At 37.5% G+C, this 13,267-nt stretch overlaps 1 protein-coding gene across 1 annotated transcript; it reads left to right on the forward strand.

The window, feature by feature from the left end:
* The first annotated feature begins 1,365 nt into the window (after positions 1 to 1,365).
* LOC121895916 lies at positions 1,366 to 7,119 on the forward strand. Its single transcript, XM_042409459.1, has 5 exons — positions 1,366 to 1,735; positions 1,895 to 2,017; positions 2,180 to 2,396; positions 3,357 to 3,526; positions 6,592 to 7,119. Exons 1-5 carry the CDS (start codon positions 1,709 to 1,711, stop codon positions 6,643 to 6,645), a joined length of 591 nt encoding a protein of 196 aa, XP_042265393.1. The 5' UTR covers positions 1,366 to 1,708; the 3' UTR covers positions 6,646 to 7,119.
* Positions 7,120 to 13,267: the final 6,148 nt, after the last annotated feature.

Below are 13,267 nucleotides of genomic sequence, written 5' to 3' on the forward strand. Positions count from 1 at the left end.
CCAGCCCGCTATTAATAACCATATATCGACCTCCTTTGTCAACAAGAGCGACACATACAAATAATATGGTTGAAGGGGGACAATGGGGAGTTCCCTGGGATGAAAACAACAGGATGAGCCAGCCTCGTGTGTGTGTGTGTGTGTGGGTGTGTGTGTGTGTGTGTGTGTGTGTGTGTGTGTGTGTGTGTGTGTGTGTGTGTGGGTGTGTGTGTGTGTGTGTGTGTGTGTGTGTGTGTGTGTTTTATGTGAGCCTCCTGAACTTGAGACAGTCAATCTCATAGATATCTGGGAGGAACAGCCTACTGAGCAACAGCAGAATTTATCTTAGCATCTCTAGCTCTCTTCAAAGCAGCGACAATGGATATTTTTCATAATAGCAATGTATCTAATGACAATGTGTCAAAGGTGTGGCTTGTAGTGATGAACCTACAGAGAATTATCACCCAATTGCAGCTTTATAACAAGTTTCAGCTCATTGTTTAGCTGTCCGGCTTCAGCTTTACTGTTTTGGTTCACCGTCAGCGCTCTCAAAACGTAGTTTTTGGCTGCAGCAGGCAGCTGCTTTCAGATAAAAAAGCTGTAAAAACCCACCGCACACTCCCTGCTCAGCACCAAACAGCAAACAGACACAATTACCAATTAGCTGGAGTTGTTAGAGAGCAATAACAGAGCAAAAAGAGAGTGAATATTAGACTTATATTCACCAAGACAGAAACACGACTCCAAATGAATGATAATGTTGCTGCATAACTGCTGGATGTGCGAATAAGCAACGGTTTGCTAACAAGCTCAATATATTAACTTAAAAGGTGATGATATGTTGATGTTGTGTTCACAACTTGTTTTCGCTGCCCCCAAGTGGCCAAAAAATCAGTTAATGAAGGTTTAAAGCAGCTAATCAATATGTGTATGTTAACAGTGGATCATTACTTGTATTTCACCATGTTTGTTGCTCATAATGACAAACCCACAGAGAATTATCACCCGTCTGCAGTTCCCCTCAACTCTATGAAGCATTTTAGCTTCTTTCAGCTCATTGTTTTGGTTTTACAGACTACAACATCGCTGTTTAGGTTCACTCTCGCTGCTCTCAGAGTGAACATTTGGCTTCAGTTAGCCAGAAACATATCTCCAAGTAAATGCTGATATTGATCTGTGTCTGCTAGATGTAAAAATAAGCAGCTGTTTACTAACAGCAACACATTTTTAATCTATTCCATGTGCAAGAAACATAATTCAAATATGAACTACTTCTAAGTTATTCTCTATTCTACTATATCCTTATTTCTGATTGCTGTAGTCTTTTATCATGGACCTTTTTTGTCATTTGTATTGTGTCTTTGTGTTTGGTAGTGAAACATTTTAATGTCTCTTGACGTATTGCAATGAATTTCCCATTAATGCTGCTTTTCCGCAGAACTTCCTCTTTGAGACAACAAAAGATATGAACTGAAGTGACTGCAAGCATTAAGGAAGTGATCTAAATCTATGTTTGTGTTTCCTACTAAAGACAATATGAGCTACAGTAGTAACACGGTAATGATGCACTGCTCCTTAAACACCACATGGTGTCCTCGGATGCTCTTAATAAAACCTTATTGAGTTCAGATGGTGCCCCTTCACAGGAAACTGCGCCTCCATTTCAAGTGAAGTGAGAGTGAAAACACCACTTGTTGCAGCACACTCAGTGACAGATGAAATGTAAAAGATGTTCCAGACAGTGCTGCTCATTAAGGTGAGTTAAAGCTGACTTTTATATAATTATTACAATTCAAGCTTTTAATATAACAATATTTTACTGATAATTTAATCCAATATGAACAAAAGCAGTTGCGTGTGTTGGTAATCTGTACACTGATAAAGTATTTCATCCTGTCTGGTTTGATTGTATCAGCTGCTGTTGGTGCATTACACAACCCAGAGTCAGACATATTATCATGCAGACTGCAATACCGATGTGTCACTGAAGTGTTCAGATAACATTGGCATGAATTTCATCTCAATTGCATGGTACAAGGTCAGTTATATTCACCCATTTCAGGCTTTCAGACATAAATTCAAGCTACATTATGTTAAATACTAACAAAAATACTTTTCGTTTCATCTTGTATGCCTCTGACTTTCATTTAATTTGAGGTGGAGATCTGACAACTCTGTTTTTGGTTGTTACTTCTAACAGTTCATCAACAAGAAAAAATGTGGCATCATCAGGAGAGGGCCAGGTGAAAACTCCACACAGCGCTACGACTTCACTCGTCCCACCGAGTTTGGAGAGAGTTTCGGGAGTCTGTTTCTACCCAGTGTGACACCTGAAGATTCGGGGATCTACGAGTGTGCCATCAGCGCAAACATAGGGGGTCAAAATCTGAATCACGAAATCAATCTGACGGTTCATGGTAAGCCTTGAATTTAATTTCCACCACCCTGATGCTTTCACTGGCTTGATCTGAACTGAACTACACAAATATCTGTAGAATATGGGGACATTTTCTTTCATCTCATCTCTAAACTCTGGATTTATAAAGCAGTGACACAATGTTAATGTTTATTTTCCTTCATATGTGACAGTTAAAGATCACAGGATACAATATCTCTTTTAACAGTTGCATACATACAATTATATAGTAATTATTAGTAGCATGTCATCAAATTGTCCAGTTACCCTATGAGTTCTGTGTCTTTTGAACTGTAAATAATCTAATGAACAGTTACAAGATTGAGATTAAATTAATTTACTTGTTGAACAGCTAGACATTTAACCATATGCATATTGTGTGGTCGTTCATGTGAAAATACGTTGACAGGAAAAGATGATTAAGTACATGACTAATGCAGCATTCCTGAAACCAAGAGTGAGACTAAACTGAATAACTTTATCAAAATAATCTGAATTTATCCAAATAATCTGACAGACAAAGCAACATATGTAAGCAACTTCATCTGGTAAAAAAAAACTTCATGATCCAGACTTTTCCATTTTAACCCAATTTTTCTGCCTCTGCAAAAACATGTGGCGCCACATCAAAAAGCAGGAAACACACTTTAAGATGATCCATCTCCTCAAGCACACATAACATTTTCCTTTCCACTGTGACATGTTTTTGCATTTTCCATATATACATATTCTCCATGCATTCAAGATAAAATATATTCCAACAGAAAATGTCTTAAGAACGTGGAATTTCATCATAGAAATTTTGTGAAATTGTCCGCTAAGCTTTTTTTAAGATCAAAACTGTAATCTTAAACGAGATATACGTGTAAAACAATGACTTCTGTAATAGATTTACACCATTTTGTTTCTCATTTTCACACTGATGACCTATATTTTTGTGTTTCATTTTGTCTAAATACAGCATGTATGACCCAGCCTAACCTGACAACAAGGACAAATGCATTGAACGCGACTCAGGAACCTGACCCGCCCTGCCCTCGAAACGATAAGGACCTGCCAGTTATGTGGTGCATTTTTGGCTATGTGGCAGTCGGCTTCACCAAAATTATTTTATCACTAATCAGCATTTGGGTAAATAAACTCTATTTATCTGCACACACTTTATGGATTTGGTACAGGTTATAAAACAAACATGGTCATGTGAAGTCAATTCATTTATAGAATACATAACCAAAGAGTTTACAGGTAGATTATTAAAATGAAAATAAATAGAAATTTAGGATGAAAAGGAGTAATCAGTCAAAAGATTCTGAGATCTCAGTCCGGAGGTGAAGGAGAAATTCTTTTTTCTTTTTTAGGATTATTTTTTTCAGCCTTTGAATTAATTTGATAGTTTAAAGTGGAGAAAGACAGGAAACAGGGGTAGAGAGGTGGGTATGACATGCATCAAAGGTCCGTTGTGAGAATCGAATCGCGCACGCCGCAGCCACATAGCATGTGTCAAAACCAGTTGGCCACTCGGGCACCCGCAAATCAAATCTTGAATAATGTGATAATGTGGCGTTCGATCATTGGCAGAGCAGATGGTCACACTGAGCCTGACCGCATCCTGTTACACAACACAAGAGCCACAGACACAATGGCTTTCCTGCTAGAGACTCCTTCTTATCCAACTTATGAACCCAAGTCTTGTCCTGCACCTTAGCTTGTTGAATGAGCCACCAAACAAACATTCACAAAGGAAAAGTGCACAACTAAAGTCAGTTAGCTGGCTAGATAGCCAATTAGCTGCCCAGCTGCAGCACGTTAAACAGCACGTAAATGTAAACGATGCAAATGTCACTTTGGACCCGTTAGATGCTGGTTTGGTCATTGCCCTTCAAAATCTCAAATGAGTCGTAGCTACAGCACTGGTCTTGGTTCAAACAACAAGGAGAATTTTTTTTTTTTTTGTATTTTTACTTTTTGTTTTTATTCTAACAATACAAAACTATTAACAATACATTCTACATAACAATTAGTTCTATGTTTTACTGGAAACCAGTCATCTAGTAAAGGGGAAATGTGGTCTCTTTTCTTAGTAGTGACAAGCGTTGCTTCTGCATTTTGGTGAGCTGCAGGCGAGGAAAAGAATACTGACTCCTGCACAAAGAGAGTTGCAGTAATCAAAGCATGAAGAGATAAAAGCATATAAATTAGTTTCAAGGTCCCCCGAAGAGAGAAAAGATCTGAGTACAACTGAAGAGGAAAACGGAGAGGAAAAAAGTTTTTTTGTTTGCCTAATGTTAAGGCATAATCAAAAGTGACAGAGAGATTTCTTGCATGTATGAACATTTGAAGACCAGCGAATGGTGCTTAAACCACTGCTTAAACCACTATGTCTTGCTCTTGTTTAGCTGGAGAAAGTTTTGTCCATTCAGCATTTAACAAAAAAAACCCTGTATGTCATCTAGTTTTAAGATGAAGTACAGCTGCATATGAGTAGCGTTTTATAAAAGCAGACCTCAGTGGAAGCATGTATAATAAAAATAAAGTAGGACCTAGAATAAATCCTTGAGGAGCACCACAAGAGACAGGTGCAGTGGAAACAAAAAGTTATTATTCCTAACTGAGACTGATTTATACTACTGATGAGAATCAAGTCATTCCAAAAATGTATTGCCTTTATTTACCAACCACATGTTTGAGAAAGTTGAGAGAAGGATCAATCATTTCGAAAGCAGCAGATGTATGGAAGTGAATCAATGACAAAAGACTAGAGTGAGCAAAAAACCCTCCAAAAAACAGATTTGAGCGCTGTTCAAGTCAACATTTGAGAGCATGCAGGCACAGGTTTAGAAGAGCAGAATTAGATTTGTGGCCAAGTGAAGAAAGGATCTTGAGTATAGTGGATGTTTTACCCTGCAGGGAGGAATAGTGTAACAGAACTTCTCTTGGTCAAAAATATGAAAGCTACTCGCTCTTACTTTCAGTTTGATTTGACCTGGAAGTGAATTGTCATCCTGTTACACCTCTTCACAATTTTAAAAATTAAAATGTGTTGCTCAGTCACTAAAATGAGATTACATTTGTTGGAAAATGTGCTTGTTTGTGCTTGTTGTTCATGCTTTTTTGTGATTTTCTGTTATTTTTGTACAGTTATGATGTAGGATGTCTATGTTAAATATTATGAAAGAGGTGAAAAAGACAGGAGCTAAAATGGTTTCAGACAGAGGCTGAACTGAGGGGTTGCATAAAGAGCCAGTATAAGATAAACAGTTTTTTGTTGTTGTTGTTTTTTTGTTGTTGTTTTTTTAAGTGTAAATCAAGCAAAGATATTCCAGTAGAGCCCCAGAATATAAATATAAAATTGGAAATTAGCATGGCACCTCCCCTGTAAGCCACCATGGAAAAGTTAAATTTATTTAAAACAAATTCATTAAAGAAATTCTTACTTGATTTTTAACATTTTTTCCCCCCCATTTTCATGTCTGTTTGAAAATGACAAATCAAAACTAGTTTTCAATCGCCCTCCTGCGATCAGAATTTGCCAAAACAGCTGGAGAAAACATGACAGGGAATCTGCACTAATCTGCACACCCAACACTCTCAAAATGTCGATTCGCAGACTGAATAGTGATCACATTTGTTTTATGCTTGCCTTGTTCTTTTGTCATCTATTTGCTTCCATACAGAGAGGTCTAACAGGATCAAAACAGCACGATTCACTGTGGTTGCTGTGGCGTGTACTGAAACGTGACTGGAATTTGTCAGAAATGCTGTTGAAGTCTAAAATGCTAACACGCTGTGAAAAGACAGCTTATACCTGACTTGACAATTATTATCACAAATCCAAGAATGACAATATTTATATTGGCCAACAGTTATATTATTGCTACATTTATTTTATTTTATTTTATTTTTTATTAGTTTTTCATGTTTTATCATACAGTACCTGGTGTGAAAACCTTGCATGCTGTACATGAGTAATGCAGTTTGCCTCAGTGTGGAAATATGACACCTCTTACAATCTGATAGTTGTTGTTCTCTTATATTTGGGAGAATGTAGGCGGGCTCACTCTGAGGTACCATTTCCTCTCACTACAGTCTCTCTCCACATTTAGGTTTTTTTTTTTCCTCTATACAAAGTGGGTGGGCTTATTTCCAGTTGAACACTGTATTGATTTGTTGTTTTGTCTCTTTCTGTTATTGTTCAGGTTATTCAAGCCATTCGTGTCAGATCCTCAAGACGAGACCTGTTTAAGTGGTGAAGTTTACTGTCCAAGGGATCCTGTAAATACAAAAACAACTCCTTAAAATCAGCATTTAGATACACATTTACTTTTTCATACTTTATTTATTGTCTTTAACTTGTTTTCAGAGAGATTGACGTGTGTTTGTGGTAAAACTGATACTCAGGATGTAAAAATATGCCATGTTTGCAAAACCAGACTGCCACAAAAGAGGTCAACTCAACCAACAAAGGGTCTAGAGTTTGTCATAACTTAACAGAAACAGCAATAAGAAGATGTATTGCTTCTGGAGGAACACAGGTAGCCGTACACACCATGGACACACTGCCCCACATGTACACAGCATCTATTGTAATATATCATAACTGAATTCTAATACATTACATATGATTTATAACTAGTTTACTTGTTCAACACTGGACTCTCATCTAAACAGACTTCTGATGTTTTAATGCAACTGTGATACATTTAAATTGTTCAGCTATAAAATATTCTTTGTTTAATTGTGTTGTTGTTAAATGTAAAATGATTCATTTGCTTTTTATGACAAAATTAAAAAAAAAAAAAAAGCTATAAAGGCTCAAGCTTGTGGTTTTCACCCACCGCACATTATCTTTAAGTTCCTACCATAAATCAAGTTTTCAAAGTATCACCCTTACAAGAGTGACACCACAGATACCGATAAACATTCTTTCATAGAGTTAAGATATATCATCACATCACACTTTCTTTGTTATATGTTGAGGTCATATCTTGAGGTCAGTCTAGTTCCTGGTTAACAAGTGAAGTGAAACCAAAGCTCAGCGTGACAGACGTTGCATAGGTACTTTCCCTGTTGGGGGGTAAACAAATCCAGCAGCTTCAGATACTTTCCTGCAGCCACCTAGAGTAAAACCCTCCAGTCATCGCAAAGGATTGAACCTCCACCACTGAGCTCACCTCTGGTTTCAAAGTCAGACTAATACAGGAAATACATGAAACGGATCACAGCCTTTTGTAAATATCGATTTGGGATCATACACTGAGCGAGGCGTCTCACTGAGAGGAGCTCAGCAGGCAGCCTTTGGAAAATAATGTGCACAGATCACCACCTACTGGCAAATCCTCAGACAACAACCACCACCACCACAGTCAACTGAATCATCAGGATTTATGAATGCTGCCATTTTAAAACTGTGTTTAAAGAATTTAAATCTTTCGGATTTGCTCTAGGAAAATGATGGAGCCTGAAGTGTGTCAGTGGAATAATTATAAGCTTTTACAGTGTTTAAAAAGCAATTATAAACTGATTATTTAAATGTACTGTTAAATTAAAGCTGCAAGCAGCGTTGAACGGGCCTTCACACCCTTGTGCACGTCAGGGCGCGGTGCAGTCCAAGGGCTTCTGTCACGGGCATGTGGATGTCTCCGGACCTGGGCTGACAGGTCTGACTTTACAAACATGTAAAGTTTGGTGTGACTGGAGCATGTACAATAAAGTTATAGCAATTTTCTCTGTCATGGTGAAACATCAAATCTCAACGGTGTGAGGATGACAATTTTCTGCAGGGTCATGTCTGTCCTCCTCACACCTGTGTCATCAAAATTATGCAAGTTTTGGGCCCTTTCACTGTGATTTCAATTAATAATTTGAAAACTCTTGATGAGTTTGTGTGTAAAAGAAATTCACCTCCTAATTTTCATCAAGTCTATTTTTAGAAAAGGAAAGACTTTTAACGCACATGACCTGGTCAAAGTTTGATTGAAATGTGTACTGTCAGGTGTGGAGAGACAATAAGTAACTGCAGCTGGACACAGAAAAGCAATTATAAACTGATTATTTAAATGTACTGTTAAATTATGCATTAATAACTAATTTACAAAAGCAAAGTAAAATAAATACATTAAAAAAAGTCATTAAATGTTCTCATTCTGTCTTTTGAATAAATAATTTAATTTCAAAAAGGAATCACAAGGTTAGTCTTGAAAAGGATTTTAAATTTTACCTCAACATCAATTTATTTCCAACCTTATTTAAAGAAACAGGTTATAAACAATAACAGAGACCATGGGCTGGAAATGTGGAGTGAATTAAAGTTGAATAAACCTTTTTTTCATGAAAACATTTTGACCTTTCAAACACAGATGTAACTAATAACAGAATTAATTGCTGCATTTCATTAAAATAATTGCCAGACCAGAGTCATTGTTAATGTTATGATTTCCACCTGTGCTAGTGCTGCTATGACAAGTCAAAATATCTGCTGTTAAAAAAGGTCAATGAATCTGATTCATTTGGGAATGATAAAGCTACAAGAGTGCTCCGATGCCAACAAAGCTGTCAAGTTTCAGGTTATTTATTCCGAGAAAAATGGTACGTGAAGACTTTTGACAGTGAAGAAAAGAATAACCGGTGATGCTCTGCAAGAAAACACATCAGTCAAAGTCCTGCTCTCGAGTTCAGCGTAGTGAGAGAACCTTTTGTCTTTTGTGTGTAAAAACTGTCACAGTTTGGGAAAAGTTTAACTTGCATTTCCTATCAGCACCAACAGGCATGAATTAGAAACACACGGAAACAAGTCACTCATATTCTTGATAATGCTATTTCAGTAAAACTCTTCTTGGCTCCAAATGTTGTTACAAGTTGATAAATAATGCTGCAAATGTTTATGTCGAGGAAGGGCTTGAATTTTTTCCAGTTTCCAAATGGGGTTACAAGAGAAAAGTTTGTGAACTACTGAGTTTAGATGTTCCTGTGGATCTGTGCCATGTGACTCGATGTACTGACAACTGAGAAAACAGAGAGATAAGAGGAGCATGTATCCTGAGTCGAGGATGTGACAGCATCTGTCAAGATGATGTAATGTAAGAACCTGATCGCAACCTACCGAGGAACTTATGGTTTCTTGATTCCTTACAGGACTTGGAGATTTTGTTTAGAACTTCAACCCCCCTCTTCTTCATCATCTGCTGCTGTTCGGCTCTTTACAGCTACAGTATGTCTGTTTTTTTCTTATATTTTTAGTTGAAATATGCTCCACAATATATCTTAATATGGAGAGGAGATAGCAAAGGCTTCTGTGATCCAGGCTCATTGAACAGACTTGCAGCAGTACCTACCGGGATATTCCCTTCTCAAGTTTTTAAGCAGGCCTCGCTCTTTTAACCAATCAGAGAAGGTCAAATTAAGTCAGGGGTGGGAGCTCACGGCTGTCAATCAATATGTGAACATATTTCTGACTTACTATTCCTCCTGTACCGATGCTCCAAACTAGCACCAGCCAATGTAATACATTACTATAGCTTACTAACAGGCATTAGTCGAATTGAAGAACTCTGTGACTTCCAGTGCCTGGAGAGAAATCAATACATCTGGAGTATCAGGAGTATTTTTTTTTTATCTATCTCTATCCGCTGTAATCAGCAGAATGACTTAATTTGCCTGTGCTTTCCAAAACCGTTAGAAATCACTGTTAAAAGATAATTATGTTTTATGATGTGACAACGCTGTGTTTAAGGTCTGGTTCGGTTTAGGCACTAAAACCACTTGGTTAGGTTTAAGGAAAGATCATGGTTTGGATTAAAATGATCATTATGTTTAAGTTGTGATGTGGGTTAAAGTTACCACTTTCTTAAAATTAGGTGACCACCGTCACTATGGCTACAATAATAACCACAGGGTAAAGATTAGGGGATGATGGTAGTTACGGTTTTTAAAAACTGTCCCAATTCATTGTTGGAAATAGGAAATGAACAGCGGTCTCTTGTTGCAGAGTCCACTGTTGGATTAATGCCTCCATCCACCCAGCCCATCACCTCCAAATGAGGAAATTTGTAAACATATACGTCATCTTAACTGCGCCACAGCTCCGGGTCATAATTACTGCTGCTAGGTGGCATCTGTTACTCAAAGCTAACTATAGGTCATTTTTGGGCAATTGACAGTAGAAACTACAGTCTTGAGAAATGGGCTTCCTCAACTCAGGCTGAAAATTGGTATTGATTGCCCAGTTGCCACACCTGAGCAAGTGTTTACATCGTTCTTGTAATTCAGAGTCAGATAAAGACACTCCGGGGGTCAAGGAAAGCCAAGTCAGCATGGCGGATACAATGAATCATGAAGTAACTACGGAGGCTCTTTGTGATTGTTTCCATGACCTTCTTATGGACCCCTACAGGCATCTGTTTACATCTGTTAAACTTTAAACACTTGCCTTTTCACCAATCCGTCATCCTCCTTTTCCTGTTGCTTTTCCCCATGAAATTGATGCCTTGAATTAAAGCTCATAATCCTCCTGTTGTTCCAAAAGTTTTTTTTCCCCACAGAACAAAGGCCTGAACTGACCCAAATCTTGCCATGTTCTTACTGTAAGTGTATCATGAGGTATCAGAGCCACCATGTGCAGGCACAGGAAGTTATTCACACCTTGTGGACGTTGTGACCTCAAAGATAAGAAGGAATGGCTGGTGCAGTTAATAATGTCTCATATCTTTTTAAAGCCTTTTAGGATCCTCGACCTTTGACAAACACTACAGCTTTCAAGTTGTCCTGACCTGTACAGGTCCTCATGATTAGGGCATTTATAGAGTCTGGTCCAACCTTCCAAAGGACCCAAATATGTTCAAAGACTAGAAGTTTCTCTCCAACAGTGGAAAGCATTTGTGTTGAGGATCCTGGCTTTCATGCTTCAACATATTCATCCTAAAAGAGACAAGCATTTGGTTTGACAGGGTTGTGAAGAGGCCACAAAATATTGGCCAGTGGACACTTCAAGAAGTATTTGCTGAACTGAACAATAATAGTGCTTTGCTCCTGGGATGAGTTTTTCTTGGTTGCATGGATTTAGACAGAACAATGTGCACTTCATTAAACTGTTTTGCAATGCTTTTTTCTGAATCAAATGCTGCATACCATACAAATGACTGCAAGTTTTCTGTTTTATCTGTCAGATCTTTCTTTATACACATCGTATTTCCCAAGAATATTAAGCTCTAACAAATTTCCAGGATCATCTCTCTCTCTGTACCTTTTTTTTATGGGAATGTATTTACTTTTTTGAAAGAATATCAGAATATTTTTCTACATTCAAATGTATTATTAAAATGCATTGATGACACTTACATTTTGTAATATATTTTATTTAAAGTAGTTTGAATGTCCGTACTGTACTAAGGATGTAATCATTAGAATATAAGTGTTGGTAACACTTTATTTTACAGGTCCCACACTTATCTGGTAATTTTCTGGGTAATTTCCTGATGTGTAGCTGTTAATTCAAGGGACATTTCACAGAAAGGACAATGTAATTTGGTTTAGTTTGTTAATACCCAGTCATTGTATTTGGGTTTATAAACAAAAAAGAGATTTACAAAATAACATTTATTTGACTGACTTGAGGTCCACTTAGTAATCAGGTTAACCAAATGCTAATAACTGTAGCATATTTGGTGTTTTCTAAAAACTCTATCATAAGTGAGTACCAAATGTACCACCTGATTATTTTCCCATATACAACCAAATGAGATTTTCCAGGAAATGTCTTAAGAAGTAATTTTATGACATTTTGTTGTTGTTAGCCATGTTAGCTAGGTGCTCTATGGACGGTAATGTCCGTCACTTCACCTCCTGTTCAACTATTGGATAGATTGCCATGAAATTTGATGCAAAGATTCATGGTCCCCTGAGGATGACGCCTACTGACTTTGGTGATCCTCTAACTTTTCCTGTAGTGGCACCATGAGGTTTTGTGGGGATTGTCTCAACAACTATTTGATTGATTGCCATGAAATTTGGTACAGACCTTCACGTCCCCAATTTAATAACTTTTCATCTAGCACCATTATGAGGTCAAAATTTAAATTTTAAATAAACTTTGGTTTATGACCAAATATGTGCAAAAACTTTGACATCCCATCAGCCTCAGCTGTACTTTCAGTTTAGTACCAATTAGCAAATGTTAGCATGTTAACATGCTAAACTAAGATGGTGAACAAGGTTAACTTTATCTGCTATATTATCATTGTCATTTCAAGCGAGCATGTTACCATGCTGACTTTAGTATTTAGCTCAAAGCAGCAGAGTACTTAAATACAGCCTCACACAGTCGCCTTTATTTATTTAGACCAAGCAGCAACCTCCGAGGCTGAAAAATGAGGCCAATGCACAAGTGCCAAAATCTGCAATTCCTCGAATGGCCACTTGAGGCTGGCTCCAAAAGTCAGTCAATCCCCATAGACCCCGATGTTAAAGGGCCCAACTTTACAGTAGAAATAAACATGTTTACAGCCTGGTCCAAACATGGTTTTGGTCTCTATAGCTAATTTCCCCTGTCATGACACCTGTACATGGGGTGAATTTTTATATAACTCACCCATGTAAATTTTATTAGGGCTTGAGGTTATGCATAATTAAGGGCATGGCTGCTTTGAGTGACAGACGGGTCTGTGGAGTCGCTACTGTGTCAACGTTGGTTAGGTACCGAAACCAACAACGTTGGTAAAGTTTATTTGTAGCATTTTTTTAGATTGCCTAAAAAAGTCTTGTTCAGCATTTGGTTTCACTAAAAGACCCTCTGAGAGTCAGATCTTCAGTGTTTTCCACTAAGTACATTTTGTTTTAATGGTTTTAAGTCTGTATTTTGCTAGTAAAAATTAGAATTAG

The sequence above is a fragment of the Thunnus maccoyii genome, chromosome 4, assembly GCF_910596095.1.
Source record: "Thunnus maccoyii chromosome 4, fThuMac1.1, whole genome shotgun sequence".
Lineage (NCBI taxonomy): Eukaryota > Metazoa > Chordata > Actinopteri > Scombriformes > Scombridae > Thunnus > Thunnus maccoyii.